The sequence below is a fragment of the Procambarus clarkii genome, chromosome 75, assembly GCF_040958095.1.
Source record: "Procambarus clarkii isolate CNS0578487 chromosome 75, FALCON_Pclarkii_2.0, whole genome shotgun sequence".
NCBI lineage: Eukaryota > Metazoa > Arthropoda > Malacostraca > Decapoda > Cambaridae > Procambarus > Procambarus clarkii.
Window position 1 is genome coordinate 26,522,389 of NC_091224.1, and position 16,879 is coordinate 26,539,267.

A 16,879-nucleotide genomic window follows, 5' to 3' on the forward strand; every position below is an offset into this window, starting at 1 on the left:
TGGGAAGACAACGATTCAGACGGCTATGGGCTTGATTGATCCACTGACAAACAAATGTTACCATTTATATATGGATAACTACTATAATTCTGTTCAACTGTGTGAAGAGCTGCTTGAAAAAGGTGTATACAGCTGCGGTACTCTCAGATTGCAGTTTGGTCCACCAAAAGATCTTTAGCTACAAGTAAAGGGTAAATTAGCAGTACTGTAGATAAAACTGTATTCCAATAGAAGGACAATACTTTTACAAATCCACAAGGGCCATGACGAGGATTCGAACTTGCGTCCGGGAGCATCCCAAACACTGCCTTAATCGACTGAGCTACGACAGGGTTAAAAGAGTTGAAACCGAAGTTCTTCTGAACTTACTTTCGCAGCCTCTCCGAGGCACAAACCAGGGTTTTACACAACTCCCCCCTGCACTCGAGCCATGTCAATAGGCCGTTCTCCCTCTTCGCCCTTACATCATTACACACAGAGATCACAATAATGTGATGCATCAAATGAACAAATCCACAAGGGATTTGTTCATTTGATACACAAATCCCCTTGTGGATTTGTTCATTTGATGCATCACGTTAGTGTGATCTCTGTGTGTAATAATACTTTTACAATTCTGTGGAAAGTTAAGAGTGTTGCTTCACTCCTCACAACTTGCCACAAAGCAGATACACAAGAAGTGGAACGAATTAAACAAGTACGCACACCTGACGGAACATCCTCATTGCAACAAGTCACTGTGAACACACAAAATCTGTGCCCACAGTAACTACATGGAAAGGTGTTGATCACTTCGACCAAATGTTAAAATATTATTTCACACGGAAAAGTCACAAGTGGACGAAGAAAATCACATTCTACTTTGTGCAAATAGCTATCCATAATGCTTTGTGTTATACAATTACTACACAATGGATACAAAGAAACTCACATTGCTCAATTTCCACTAAGTGATCATTTCGTCACTACTGAATTTTGAGTCTAAGAATTGGCCTCTCCAAAATGACATCATCGTCATACATGCTCGTGATGTACATGAGAGCAGATCTACTGGTGAAAATGTTGCAACACCTGGACCATCACGTGTGAGGCGGCCACTATTCCCATCTTCGCCTCGAGATGAAAATTCATCATTTGACCCCAGAAGAGGAGAGTCAGATTACTCCTCCTGGTGGTGCTGCTAGGAGAAACCCTCATATTGTGGATAAACCAGAATGTCTGAACAGGAACTTGAACCATTCCCAAATTCGCATCGAGAGAAGTCTGAAATGTCATGTTTGCTACACATTTAGTAAAAGGAAGGACACCAAGTATAAGTGCAAGTCGTGTGGTGTGTCACGGTGCTGCACCGTGCTACAGCACATACCATAACAAGAGGACATACTGGGTGGCTAAGCAGTAGTGCTTACTCCCCACCAATCCACCTGTTAAACATGGCTTAAGAAACTTCAGGAAACCTTTTCCTGGAGCAGGTGGAATGATTCAATCTAATTAATACTCGACTCATGCTCTACAATCATCATTGGGTGGTAAGTACACACATTTTTTTTATTTATACATATGATAATGTGGGAAAAACACTTATGTGAAGAAAGTAACAAAAAAGAATGATACTGTGTCACAAATAATGTATTGGTAATGTTGTTCTTCCATTTGACCTTATACAGTATATACATATAGCCCTTTAGAGCATTCTATTGCGAACAATTTGATAACAAAATGAATGATGTAACACAAAAATTTATGTTATCAAAATATTATATATGCATTTGTGTGGGGGGTATTGCGGGTGACAATGGGTGCTCGCTCAAGGGTATCGCTCGGCTAAATATCGGCTTTGCGGGAGGTGAAGCGCCGAGCTTTTTTTTACCTTATATTGATATATCCCAGTAGCGAATTCTATTGCAAACAATTTGATACCAAAATGTAAGACATAGCACAAGAATTTCTGTGATAAAAATTGAAAAGAGTCTGGTTTTAGTCACATTTTAGTCTGGTTGCTCACTCATGGGCAATGCTCGGCCAATTTGTGGGTGGCACGCTGGGCCAATGTATTGGTAATGTTCTTATATACCTATATCCCTTTAGGGAATTCTATTATAAACAATTTGATACCAAAATGAATAATGTAGCACAATAATTTAGGTGCGAAAACTTAAACAGAGTATACACATTTTAGTTTGGGCGCGAGCTCACGGGAAATGCTAGGCCCACCTTGGGAGGGTGTGGGAAGCACGCGCCGGGTCACTGAAAGTGTTAAGACAGAAGAAGATATTATAAGGTTAGAAGATGATCTAAACAAACTGAAGGAATGGTCCAACAAATAACTACTAAAGTTCAACCCAAGTAAATGTATGGTGATGAAACTAGGCGGAGGAAATAGGAGGCCAGACACTGGATACAGAATGGGAAATGAAGTCCTTCACAAAACGGACAGAAAGAGAAAGATCTAGGAGTTGATATCACGCCAAACCTGTCTCCTGAAGCCCACATCAAAATAATAACATCAGTGGTGTATGCAAGACTGGCTTACATCAGAAATGCCCTCAGAAACCTGTGTCAGGAATCCTTCAGAACTTTTTATATCACACATGCAGCCCCAGCATGGAGCCCATACTTTGTTAAGCACAAGGTGGAGCTGGAAAAAGTTCAGAGGTATACCACTAGGCTAGTCCCAGAACTAAGAGGCATGAGTTATGAGGAAAGGCTGCGTGAACTGTACCTCATGTTGCTGGAAGACAGAAGAGCTCGGGAAGACATGATCACCACATACAAAATTCTCAGGGGAATTGACAGGATAAACAAGGATGGATTATTTAACATGGATGGTACATACACAAGAGGACACAGGTGGAAGCTGAGTACTCAAATGAGTCACAGAGACATTAGAAAGAACTTTTTCAGTGTCAAGGTAGTTAGTAAATGGAATGTACTAGGAAGTGATGTGGTGGAGGCTGACTCCATTCACAGTTTCAAATGTAGATATGATGTAGCTGTAGCTCAGGAATCTGTACACCAGTAGATTGACGGTTGAGAGGTGGGACCAAAGAGCCAAAGCTCAACTAGGTGATTTTTGTTGACCAGACCACACACTAGAAGGTGAAGGGACGACGACGTTTCGGTCCGTCCTGGACCATTCTCAAGTCGATTCTGACAATCGACACAATCGACTTGAGAATGGTCCAGGACGGACCGAAACGTCATCATCCCTTCACCTTCTAGTGGTCTGGTCAACATGCTTTAGCCACATTATTGTGACTCATTGCCTGCTCAACTAGGTGAGTATATCAGCCTCAGAACTGGGATTGGATGACCGGTGCGAGGGGTCTGGGGCTCCCCCTTCCTGGGAAAGGGGAGCTGTGCAGACAGCGGCATGGTGCCGGTTGTGACGTCATGCTTGCTTCCAGATTGTGGAGTTCTGCTTCAAGTTTAGTCTTCGGTAGCAATTCTAACCAGATGAAGTTTGTTTTGAGATGCCCACCTTTCTGGGTGGCAAACCCAGTAGATGGCAGCATAGAATGCTTCCAACCATGTGGGGGTTTCTATAGGCCATTGCTCCTTGTGTGCCTCTCTGAGGGGGCCTGGTAGGCTAGAACTTCAATCGAATTGACTGATGCCATGGACCAATACATGCATATCAGCCCAGTATAGCTCTGGGGAGGCGGAGCGGCTCTCCACAGAAAAGACCAGTGCATGGATATGAAAGTGATTTATACTTCAAGTTATGCCATAATAGATTAACAAAACAGGTATGTGTATGTAAATTTTAACTTCAAACATTTATACAAAAATTCTATAACACACTTCAGAGTTCCTTACATAACTAATGATTTTTCTTAAGCTTGAATAACGTCCTGTACTGGTAACACTCCATCCTCAACTGAAAAGTTTCTTCAGTGCATTAGCATATTTCACTGACATTGCTCTCTGTTTTCTTCTTATTATATCACACTGTTTTTTAACTGGTCCATTATTAGGATCAATGGCTAAGGCTGCTTCAATATCATCAATAGCTATTTCATAATTCTGAAGTGCAGTGTTGGCCACTGCCCGTCTATACAAGGCTTTGACATTTTTATTATCCATAATGAGGACAGTTGTAGCTGCAGCAACAGAAAGTTTGTAATGGTGCCGATGTAGATGATACAAGGCTAGATTATTGTAACATTGAGATTTTATTTCACTTATTTCTCCTAAAATATCCTCAGATTTATCTGCATTTATCATAGTGATCCACTTTACTGCATTTCTAAAGAAAAAAAAAGCAGATATTTGCTTTGAAACACAACCTTCTTTACTACCTTCTTTGTAAAGACCACTGCCCATAGTCTTATATTTGACAGCAATTGCTAGTTTTTCCTTGGGAGTGAATTCAAACATTAATTTCCCATTCTCAACAATGCTTAATGACACAGTACATGAGAGTACAACCATCTCAGTATGATCATCACTGACATGTTTTCCTGGAATACTGATATTTAATATTGCTGTCTCTTCATCAACCATAAGTGAGAGGGCCAGCTCCAGAGCCCGGTCTACAGCAGTGACAGCATCTCCAAACACCCGTGTGTCTACACCTTCACCTCTCAAGTACTGGGAGGCCAACAGTGCCACATCACATGAACACACAACATCTCGAACATCTACGTGTATCTTGGCCTGCTCTCTCGGCCCAGCTTTACCTCTATAATGACGCCTTTCCTCCACATCTACCTGTCCCCAACAATTAATACTAATTTTTCTCATTGTTAAGATTTACCTGAATTGTGTGTACAATGAAGAAATAGAAACAAAAATATACATACACTGTATTTATGAAATATTCTCAAAATTGATATTATCAAGACAAATTTATCTTTTAAATATTCAAGGCTCTTGAATGTGTTAGTTTACTATACATATACATATATGAATAAGCAAAAATAGGTCTAAACAATAAATCAGAAGATAAAATTATACATATACAGTGTATAGAATTGTTTCTAATTCAGTTACATATTTGAAATACATGTACAATAATTATTAAAATACAAAAATAGTACTGAAAATTAGTTTCACCTAAATCTATTGAAATAAGTTTTGTAGTATTACAACAATACTGTACTGTATATTTGACACAATACTGTACTGTATATTTGACACAATACATACTTTAATATATAAAATAATACATTGTTTGCTGTACCTTATATAAAACAAAACAATAGCACATCATTCAGTAATGTTAACAGTCAGATGGTGTCAGCTGCTGCAGGTGGAATGACGGAGAGATGCGAGGCAGGTCGACCAGTGCTGCACACTTGGCTATGAACTGATTGACTACTTCACAATCATAGTTCTCCTTAATCTCTATGTTCAAGTTGCTGCTGCAAGAACATTTACATTAAAGTTAGCAAACATGGAATATAGAATATCGATGATAACTTCAAATATTTCTTAGAGCCAAGGGCATGTTAGCATAAGGCTTATTACAGTGTGTGCATTATCTTTTTTTTTTAATCGCCCATAGTTAAGTCTTCTTTCTACCTAATAAATGTTTCAGTATTTACACACATCAAAATTTGAGGAAGAAAATGGAACAAAAGATGAACACACTAACATAAAGCACAGTGATTATAGAAATATATAAACATCTGAAGTAACATACTTACTCAATGTACTGCCCACTTGCAATGTGTGGAGCATTAAGAGCATGTATGGTTGACTCTGCTCCCTCCTCTGGACTTCTCATGTAAATGTAGCACTTTAAACGGGTGAAGATTTCACTCCACAACTGCCAAGAGTGACGATAAATTTTGGTCCAAACATTTCCTGGGTCTACTAGTGTAACCTGCACTCCTAAAATTAAAGATATTTTTGTTTTATCAAGATTTAAAACATTCAAGATTATAACATTTAGACTGAAGAAATTTACTAAGAAAAACAGCATTGAATGTAATGAAACTCCAATTTCTGGGTAAGTCCTGGAGGCTCCCCGGAGCTATACTGGGCTGATATGCATATATTAGACCGTAGCACCAGTCAATTTGATTGGAGTTCTAGCCTACTGGGGACCACGAGCCAGAACCTGGTCCCCTCAGAGAGGCACGAGGAGCAATGACCTGTAGAAACCCCCATGTGATTGAAAGCATTCTATGTATACCATCTACCAAGTTAGGTACCCAGGAAGGTAGGCGTCCCAAAATAGACTCCACCTGGTGAAAATTGCTACCGAAAACCAAACTATCAAGCAGAACTCCACAAATCTGAAAACAAGCAAACAAGTATGACATCACAACTGCTGCTGCGTTGCTGTCTGTGCAGCTCCACCCCCTCTCTGGGAGGGGAAGGAGGAGCCCAAAGACCCCTCACGCCGGCTACCTAACCCCAGTTCAGAGGCTGAAAATCAAAACGCAAAAACCGTCGACCAGATGAAGGGAGGGTTGCCGGGGTGCCTCCAGGACTCGCCCAGAAAATGGCATTTCATTAGGTTCAACGCTGGTTTTCTGTGGCGAACCCCTCCAGCTTCCCGGAGCTACTTAACCACAGAACAAGTAGAGGGACTTACCCGGGAGGCGGCCGCCACTTGCATCTCGACTCGAAGTCGAAACAACTGGCTGCAACTTGCGACCCAAAGCGACACACGCCCAACGACAGCCAGTAACATCAACGAGGTAACTGGCGGCCAGGATCCTGTTCGATCTCAAAAAAACCCGTGCCCGAATGTCAGCCCAAAACATATTACCAAATGAGGATAGCCTGCAGACTGGCTGGACCGAATTACCCCCTGGGGACGACCTGGGAGACCTGAGTTCAGGAACAGTGAAGAAGGGAAACAGGGTCAATTCGAAGCATGTCCCTGGTCAGTCATAGAGGCTGTGGTGCACAAATAATGGCGAAGAGCCGCAACCGGACACAACACATGATGCATCCCCGGCGGAACCAACCACCCAAGGACACCCCGGAAAGCCGCCGTCTCATTCTTCATCCGAACCGAAGGGCTACCACAAACCTAGGAGAAAAGAGAAAAGAGAGCACCTTTGCAAAATGGGGTGGAAGTGACATCCACCCCGAACGCAAGCAGGCTTCGCCAGAGCCGCACAATACAAGGCGACAGTATTAGGCATAAGATGACGGTCATGAAACAACCAAGAGAGAAAGGACATGCCAACCCGATCCGGAACTGAAGACAATCTACGAAGAGACAAAAAGTAACGAAATGACCGCCAGGAGACTTCATACAGTGGTACCTCGGTCCCTGTATGCGAGGTTTTCAGAAGGCGAGCAGTATTTACTCCAAAAATTTGTCTCAGAAGGCGAGGGTTATTTCGGGACGCGAGTTTGTTGATACGCATACAGGCCGACCTAGCGCGTGGTGGTTCGGCGATCGTCGCCCCTCCGCCCCTCAGTTTACCATTGTCTCGCGCTCAGTGACTACCCCCACATCAATTCTTCTCGCGGATTTTCAGTGTTTTGTTGGATTTTTGGTGATTTGTCTATACAATTTGTTATTATATATCTCACCATGGGTCCCAAGAAAGCCAGTGGTAAGGATAAAGGGCAGAAAGCTCATGTGAGGATGACAATAGAGGAGAAACAAGAGATCATTCGGAAGCATGAGAACGGTACACGTGTTGTTGAACTTTGTAGGCAGTACAACAAAGCCACATCAACAATATGCACTATACTTAAGAAGAAAAATAAGATTATGGGTGCTAAAGTGGCAAAAGGAGTAAGAACATTAACGGCACAAAGACCACAAATACTTGAAGAAGTGGAAAAGTTGTTATTAATTTGGATACACGACAAGGAGTTGAGGGGTGATAGTGTTTCGGAGGCCATTATTTGTGAGAAAGCCAGGGTGTTGCACGAAGACCTTCTAAAGAATACCCCTGCAACGAGTGATGCAGATAAGAAAGAGTTTAAGGCAAGCAGGGGCTGGTTTGAAAAATTTAGAAAGAGAAGTGGTATCCATAGTGTTACAAGGCATGGGGTTATGTGATGTGATTATGGAAGGGGACTCCCCTTCCAAACAGTAACTCCTCTCCTCCTCCCCCCTCCTCACCATCTTCCATACGCCTACAGCACTCGACAGCAAGGTAAGTAATAACTGGAACACAGTTTTGTAGGTTTATTTAGATGAATTAGGTAAATTAGGTATAAAAATTTAGTTTGATGTGGGGTTTTTGGGGTAGTCAGGAACGGATTAATTCATTTCCCTTTATTTCTTATGGGGAAATTAACTTCGGAATGCGAGTTTTCGGAAGGCGAGGCGTCTCCAGGAACGGATTAAACTCGTATTCTGAGGTATGCCTGTATTGCCGCCGAGACGAAACTCGCAGGTGGGACACCATCAAAGAAGCCACCTGATCACCATACAAAAGGTGATAAACCCACGTCAGAAAGACCAGAAGCCAAGATTGGAGGAGATCAAACCAGCCATGTACCGGACCAACCTGCTGAAAGAGGCAGACCCGCAAAAAAGTCCCCGGGTTAAGACACCAACCAAGCAGCACCAGAAATCAAGGCTGGGCCAGCCACCAAAGGGTCAACAGGACTACTTTTCCCTAGTAAGTCACCAAATGAGCCAGAACCCCGAAGCAACAGCTCGACTGGGGAAAAGGCACAGGTAACCCCACCTCGACCAGTCCTGCTGAAAGGCATCCACTGTGAAGCCTCACTGTCAGGGAAGGGTGCCACATATACTTGCTTGATACCTGCTTGATAGGGAGTTGCTTGTTCTGGGAGTTCATCTACTCCCCTAGCCCGGCCCGAGGCCAGGCTTGACTTGTGAGAGTTTGGTCCACTAGGCTGTTGCTTGGAGCGGCCCGCAGGCCCACATACCCACCACAGCCTGGTTAGTCCAGCACTCCTTTGAGGAAACAGTCTAGTTACCTCTTGATGATGTCCATGGTTGTTCCTGCCATATTTCTTATGCTCGCTGGGAGGATGTTGAACAACCGTGGACCTCTGATGTTCATACAGTTCTCTCTGATTGTGCCTATGGCACCTCTGCTCTTCACTGCAGAAGGGGTGAAGAAGAAGGGGTGTTTCAGAACCATTCACAATTGACTTGAGAATGGTCCAGGAAAGACTGAAACGTCGTCGTCCCTTCACTTTCTAGTGTGAGGTCTGGTCAACATACTTCAGCCACATTTTTGTGACTCATGCCTGCAAGAAGGGGTGAAGGGGTGCAGGGGTCTCCCATACCGGGAGACGCCGCGACCATGCCGATACGAAGAGGTCTACCTCTGGGTGCCCGTACGTCCGGCAGAGCCACCTGAACGAGTCGGTGTCGACCGTCCATTCCATGGACAGGGGAATGAACCGGAACAAGTCATCCGCTAGGATATTGGACACCCCCTGGATGTGAACCACCAGGAGAGCCAAACCCTGAGAACTCAGCAGATGAGTCACTCAAAGCAACCAGCCCCAAAAAGCCAAGGACCACATCAAACCCCCTCGATTCAGGCAATGAGCCACCAGGGAGCAGTCCGAATAGAGCCAGATCGTCGATCTGCGAGCGACACGAACCCTCCAAAGCAACATCCACACCATCGTGAATTCGTGTACTGTTCTGTGAGCCCAACAAAAGAACGGACCCCACCGCCCCTGGCCGGTCTGGTGAACACTGGTCACAAAACCCCAGCCAAGAGACGACGCATCCGTAAACACACTGAGAGAGGGCTCAGGGAGGTACAACGGCAATGAATCCCGAAGAGGAAGCCGGCAACGCAGCAATAGACACAAGGCCCCGGAGGCCGAACCCAACGATTGCGAGAGCGGCGGAAGGGATGCAGTCCCCGAAAAAAAACAGAACAACCGTCAAAGTCAGACCAACCAGGTTGGTAAACCAGCACAACTAATAGAAGCTGCTTGCAAATACTGAATAACCCCAGCCCTTCCTCCAAAAATGGGGAGGTAACTGTAACAGTCCCATAAGTGCAATTATGTACTATGTATGACAGTCAGGAATTGTACTTATTTACACTTAGTATTAAATCGTACTGTCAAATATATTGTGAATATTTGAGTTTACCCGAAAAGCTGAATAGAAACCACGACTAACCTAACAGTCTTAGTTTTTTAAGATAAGCATTTTATTGCTTCTTAATTACAATTACTACTTAACCTATAGCTATACTGTATTGATATTACAGTTTTATAAAACAAAACTAAAATATTTAAATAAATTGTAAAGTAACTCAGGATCTTAAAGTTATCTTGACATGATTTTGGGGCTTAATGTCCCCGCGGCCCGGTCCTTGACCAGGCCTTCACTCCAGGAAACAGTCCTGATGTTTATACAGTGTTCTCTGATTGTGCCTATGGCACCTCTGCTCTTCACTGGTTCTATTCTGCATTTTCTTCCATGTCGTTCACTCCAGTACATTGTTATTTTACTGTGCAGATTTGGGACCTGTCCCTCCAGTATTTTCCATGTGTATATTATTTGGTATCTCTCTCGTCTTCTTTCTAGTGAGTACATTTGGAGAGCTTTGAGACGATCCCAATAATTTAGGTGCTTTATCTCGTCTATGTGTGCTGTATATGTTCTCTGTATTCCCTCTATTTCAGCAATCTCTCCTGCTCTGAAGGGGAAAGTGAGTACTGAGCAGTACTCAAGACGGGACAACACAAGTGATTTGAAGAGTACACCCATTGTGATGGGATCTCTGGACTTGAAGGTTCTCGTAATCCATCCTATCATTTTTCTGGCTGATGCAATACTTGCTTGATTATGCTCCCTAAACGTTAGGTCGTCGGACATCATTATTCCCAAATCACGGGAAGCCCTTTGATACGGGAAGTATCAAAGACCTTCCCGAACCTTCGAGATCCAACAGAAGCAAGCACAAAATCCTGAAGGGTCATAAAGGTACAGTCGCACCCAAGACCAACGGTCATGCAAGACCCCGAAACAAGGAGAACATGACCTCGACACGACGGAGAAGCCATGTCCCAGAGAAGAAGGGTGAGAAAACGGAGAAGAATACCCTCCAGAAAGCTGCCGTCTCATTCTTCACCAGAAAAAAAAGGAGACGACTTCAATTGAACAACCCGATTACGAGGACCGAAGGAGCAGAAAACCTCTGCGCCAGAGGAGAGCATGAAGCTCACCAACCCAACCCCAGAGACCAATGTCAACAGAAACAGAACTTTGGAAAAACAATCTGAACCAAAAAGGCCACCACAAACCGAGGGGAAGAGAAAAAAAAGAGAGCACCCTGTCCAAGGACCAGGACAGCTCAGGCTGTGCATGAGCAGGCCGGAGGTGGAAACAAAGCACAAGAAAGCTTACAGAATGGGACGGAAGTGACATCTACCCAGAGCACAAGCTGAAGCGGCTTGACCAGCACTGCACGATACGAGGCGAGGCGAGAGTATTCGGCATCAAATGACGTTCTTGAAAAAAGCCAAGAAAGAAAGGACAAAACAACCAAATCAGAAATAGAAGACAACCTATGAAGAGACAAAAAATGGCGAAAAGAACACCAGGAAACTTCATACTGTTGCCGAGACGAAGCTTGCAGGTGGGACACCATCAAAGAAGCCATCTGATCACCATTCAAGTGGTGATACACCAGTGTCAAAAAGATCAGACACAAAGAGATCGCACCAGCATAGTATTGGGCCGGTGTGATCTGCTGAAAGAGGCGGGGCTTCGGAAAAAGCACTAGGTTCAGACACCAAGCAAGAAGCACCTGAAACCAAGGCTGGGCCGGCCACCAAGGGGCCAGAAGGACGACTTTCCCGTGGTAGAACTCCAAACGAGCCAGAACCCGAAGCAGCAACTGGACTGGGGAAAGAGGTACAGGTAACCCCACCTAGACCAGTTCTGCCCGAAGGCATCAACCGCGATGGCTCCGCAGTCAAGGAAATGTACCACATATATCGGCAGATGACAAGACCACGCCGACGCGAAGAGGTCCACCTCTGGGAGCCCGAACGTCCGGCAGAGCCAACTGAAGGAGTCGGCATCGATCATTTATTCCATGGACAGGGGAATGAATCAAGACAGGCCATCCGTCAGTATGCTGGACACTCCCATAAATGAACCGCAAGAAGACCCATACCCCAAGAATCCAGCAGACAAGTCACTCGAAGTGACCAGCCCCAAAGAGCCAAGGACTGAGGAGAACCCCCACAGTTCAGACAATTAACCACCAGAGAGCAGTCCGAATGAAGCTTGATCGGTGATCCTCGAGTGACCTGAATCCTCCGAAGTAACAGCCAAATCGCTGCAAACTCCTGCACCATGCTGTGAGCCTGATGGAAGGACAGAGCCGACCGCAACTGGCCGGTATGGTGAGCACTGGTAACAGAGGCAATGCAGTAATCAACGCAGACCAACAGTGGCCGAACCAGTGATCATGAGAGAGGCGGAAGGGACGTCCCCGAACGAACCAGAACAGATGCCGAAGCCAGACCCGACCCGGCGGGTAAACCAGCATGGCGAAGTTCAGACCACCGCCCAACATCTCAAGCAACTGCCGAGTGACCTGTGACCCCCCCCCCCCGTAACCCCACCTTGCCCAGTCCAGCCTAAAGGCATCGACCCCAACAGCCTCGCAGTCAGGAAAGGGCGCAACGTATACTAGGAGATGCCTCGACCATGCCGACACAAAGTGATCCGCTTCCGGAGGCCCGAACATCTGGCAGAGCCAACTGAACGAGTTGGCGTAGACCGGCCATTCCGTGGACAGGGGAATGAACCAGGACAGGCAGTCCGCCAACACATTGGACACCCCAGACGTAAGAGGCCAGAAGAGCCAAATCCCCGAGAATTCAGCAGACGAGTCACCCGAAAGCGACCAGCCCCAAAGTGCCAAGGACCGCATGGAACCCTGTCGGTTCCAGCAATGAACCACCAGGGAACAGTCCGATTGGAGCCTGAATGTCGATCCGCGAGTGAACCGAATTCTCCTGAGCGACATCCACACAGCCGCGAACTCCCGCACCATGCTGTGAGCCAACGGAAGGATGGATCCTATCGACCCTGGCTGGCCTGGTGAGCACTGGTCACAAAGCCCCAGCCAAGAGGCGACGCGTCCGTAAACACATCGAGCGAGGTCTTGGGTAGGCGCCAAGGCACTGAACCCTGAAAAACCCGAAGAGGAGGCCGGAAATGCAGCAACCGACACTAAGCCCCTGGAGGCGGAACCTAGCAGTCGCGAAAGAGGCAGAAGGGACATCCCCGAAGAAACCAGAACAGCTGACGAAGCCACACCCGACCCAGCAGGTAGACCATCATGGCAAAGTTCAGGCTTTCACACAAACTCTCGAGCAACTGCCACGTGACCCGGGATGATGAATCAAATTGGCATGCATTTGATTCCTATTCTACCAAACCATCTTCTTGGTCCAACTACCCTCCACCTAAAGTCAACTCAAAGGACACTAACTACTGTATGTACTTTACTGCAGTACTGCAAAACTTATGGGTACACCACAGAGAAGTGTCCTGATCTTCACTGTAAATACTGTAAATGTTCAATTCACTGATCTTTCTTTATTTGACAGACATGTTTGACAAGAAACTGTCTCTAGCAACTGTAGAGACTCTGCTGGACAATCCCAATACACATCTTGAGAGAGACAGCTTCGCTGCAAACCATTCCTCTGAAGAACATGGCATCAAAGTTACCAATACTGGAGAACTGTTCTAATCACCGACCTCACCGCAACCACACCTTACCCGCTAGCCAAAATCTACCTGGATTGTCCTTATATTCATGGTGTGGTTAAAGTCGCCATTTGGGAACAACCTTTTTCTCTGCCTGGAATTCAACTTCTCCTGGGCAAGGACTTGGCCAAACAGAAAAACTCCACCAACCTCATCATCTAAGACAAGTCCAAGGTATGTTTCCCAGCCATAGAAGAGGAAGATCCTGCCACGACATGCGGCAGAAGAAGAGGTCAAGGTGATGGAAGAACTAGCAGGCACCTCCAAGCCGGTCCTATTGACCACACGTGCCCAAGTCGCCCAGCAACCACCAGTTTTTTATATTATTATTATTATTCAAAAAAACAAAAAAAAAAAAAACACCACCAGTACCAGCAGCTGTCCCTCAAGACTTGCAAGACCTCTCACCGAATCTCAACCTTTTGGAGTTCTGAGAGTTACAACATTCTGATATTTCTTTAACCCTTTAGCTGCGCAACGCACCTGCAGGCCCTCGATGGGGGTGCGCAACTCGCCTCCGGGTATTTATATTTTTAGTATTCATTCAAAACTCCCGCGGCTACATGGGGTTCACATCAGCTTTCTCAGGGCTCTTGTAAACAGATGCCATCTTTAAAAAAAATCGTGGGCTACAATCCTGGGTGTGAGCCACAGTACTGAGTGAGCAACCAAGGTTGGCGCACGCAGCATGAGCTCACAGCACCACTGCTCAGCATTGTGACCACAGCATCGTCTAATGTTAAAATGTATATATAATGTGTATTATTTAGCCATGATAGTATTACAAAGGAGCCCAAGTGTGATAATGACTGTGTACAATGTTCAAATATCAGTGATGCATTGCTGTTCACGATGTTCACAGCTCTAGCCACAGCATTATTTCGTCCATCTAGGAATCGTCAAACAACTTCGTAGGTTTCTTTACAAAATAAACTGGTGGTCAATTATTCATTTACAGGAATTAGTGATCCGGATTGTGATAATAGCAAGATTTAGTGATATTAGCGCTGTGCGTAGTATTGTGGGAGGAGGTGGTTTGGCGAGGGAGGGAGAGACTCCAGATAGCGTCACTGTGTGGCAGCCACTCTTGTTTTACTCACCATACTAGCCTAGTGGTTTGCTATTGTACATACACATGTACATGGGTATATACAATGTGTGTGTATATAGTGCAATAACAGCAACAGAAGTATATTGGGAGGAGCTATTTGGTGAGGAAGGTGACATCGTAATCATAGCGGTCTGCTGGCTGCTGTGTGATTTCTCAATGCAGTGTATGGTGGTTACTGTGAACACACAATACCGGCTTACTTGCATAGTTCTGGTGAATAAAACATGTAGATACGTATACATAACATGTGTAATAGTGTAATAAAAACAATAACAGTATGGTGGGAGGAGCACTGTTTGCGAGTAAGATGTTTGAGTGAGGGAGGACTGGCTTGGTTGTGGCAGCTCACTCTCGCGGTGTTCCGAGTGTATTGATGGTGAATGTATATAGTGTGTGATACTGTACAGTGTGTAATAGATTGTATATATACATAAATTAGCATGATGCAATGGAAATATGTGCCGGATATGTGTACACACGTGTCATGCACGTAACACAATGTCTTCAGACAGAACGGATGTTCTACTGTTATAATATAGTGTATGTGTTCATTATACATAGGATTGGCATGAAAAACTAATAAAATGTATTTGGAACTGTGCGCAAAAGAACAAAAATATATTCATGGCAACTCGCGCATCTTGCCCCGAGAGCGTACGCCACGGGCGACCAGGGATTGATGACGTCCCGCGCAAACTTACGGAGCCCATAGCAGCCAAAATAAGTACAATTTTGAATTTTTGTTAACATATCCATACTCAGGGAAGGGTTTTTGACACTTTAAAAAAAAAAAAAGAATTTTTTCCAGAGAATTTATTTCCTGCGGCACTATGGAGGGTGCATATTTGGAAGCCGAGCAGTTGAGGGGTTAAAACCTTGTTTTTTCAAGCTCATCTCAAGAATGATTCCATCCCAGATTTCCCAACTTAGGATAATCAACTGCTTTACCGTAAATTCTGTCCTAGAAACTTGAGGCAGAGGATGACTGGGCAGATGTGAATGAGTTATTGTTAGCCAACATCTCTAAGAACGGAAAAATTCTGGACCTCGGCGCCCTTGGGTCAGCTCTCACAGCCGGTTGTCTCATCTTCGTTCTGATTCCTGTGGTACTCCCTCCTTCCTGGTGCATGCCCATTTGTTTCCTCCTTCATGGGTAATTAGCTTCAAGAAGCCAGAGAGGGCTCCCCCCCCCTAGAAAGCCAGCACTGAATGTAATGAAATACCATTTCTGAGTGAGTCCCAGTCCTTCCCTAACTCCCTCCTCCCTAAGGGAATTGGGCCTATTACATCATTTGTCGAACTGATGGCGAAGTGGCTTGCAATCCAGGGGCCTGATTCACGAAGCAGTTACACAAGTACAGTGGTACCTCGCATAACGATCGCCCCAAAAGACGAACATTTTGGGTAACGAACGGCCCGATCGGCGTCAAATCGTCCCGCATGACGAACACTGGTTTGAGTAACGTCAGCACCACGCGGTGGGGGCGCGCTGCTTCTTGCACATTCTTAGACGCCTCCGACGATGCACATAAATTATGTTGTTCTTGTTTAAAGATGCTAATGATGCTGGGATATAAAAGGGTGACTGCTGAGATGTTGCAAAGCATTGACGTTTTTGTAGGAAAAAAGAAATGAAATGTCTGATATACAACAAATGTCAAAAAGGTTCGTTCGGTGTTCGGCAGGTAGGCTGCTCCATGTTTCTTACATACAAAAAACGTAAATAATAAAAAAAATGAAGAATTTTGAAAACCAGTACAAATGTCAAAAAGGTTCGTTCGGTGGTCTACAGGTCGGCTGCTCCATGTTTCTTAAATAAAAAAACAAAAAACAAAAATAAAAGAACTGTTGAAACAATTTGAAAAATGGACAAATGCCATAAAGGTTCGTTTAGTGTTTGTCGGGTAGGCTGCTCCATTATTGAGACGTAAGTGACAAATACAAAACAAATTTAACACATTTGAAACAAAGAAAGATTGTCATAATGGAGCAGCCTACCCAACAAACACTGAACGAACCTTTTGCTATAACGAATATGAAAGACAAGGGCTGCTGGCTGGGTTAGTACTGCGTGAGCAACCATTTGTGGCACACGCGCCTCT

The 16,879-nt window shown here is 44.8% G+C and overlaps 2 protein-coding genes across 5 annotated transcripts in view; both read right to left on the reverse strand.

Moving 5' to 3' along the window:
- Positions 1 to 206: 206 nt before the first annotated feature.
- LOC123771615 (uncharacterized) lies at positions 207 to 4,746 on the reverse strand. Its single transcript, XM_069313412.1, has one exon. It carries the CDS (start codon positions 4,744 to 4,746, stop codon positions 3,877 to 3,879), a length of 870 nt encoding a protein of 289 aa, XP_069169513.1. The 3' UTR covers positions 207 to 3,876.
- Positions 4,575 to 16,879, reverse strand: part of LOC123771614 (retinol dehydrogenase 13) — a 62,860-nt gene continuing 50,555 nt past the window's right edge. For 3 of the 4 annotated variants that reach the window (XM_069313411.1, XM_045764203.2, XM_069313410.1), the window contains exons 7-8: positions 5,652 to 5,838; positions 5,220 to 5,366 (exon numbers count right to left, since the gene is read on the reverse strand). In XM_069313411.1, the coding sequence (XP_069169512.1) occupies positions 5,225 to 5,366; positions 5,652 to 5,838 (329 nt within the window). In that variant the 3' untranslated portion in view covers positions 5,220 to 5,224. Of the gene's footprint in view, positions 4,714 to 5,185; positions 5,367 to 5,651; positions 5,839 to 16,879 lie in introns of those variants that run through there. The other variant, XM_045764204.2, reaches the window with a different exon arrangement.

Coding starts and splice junctions, on each gene's coding strand:
- LOC123771615 (XM_069313412.1), bottom strand. CDS start 4,746: ATGAGAAAAATTAGTATTAATTGTTGGGGACAGGTAGATGTGGAGGAA.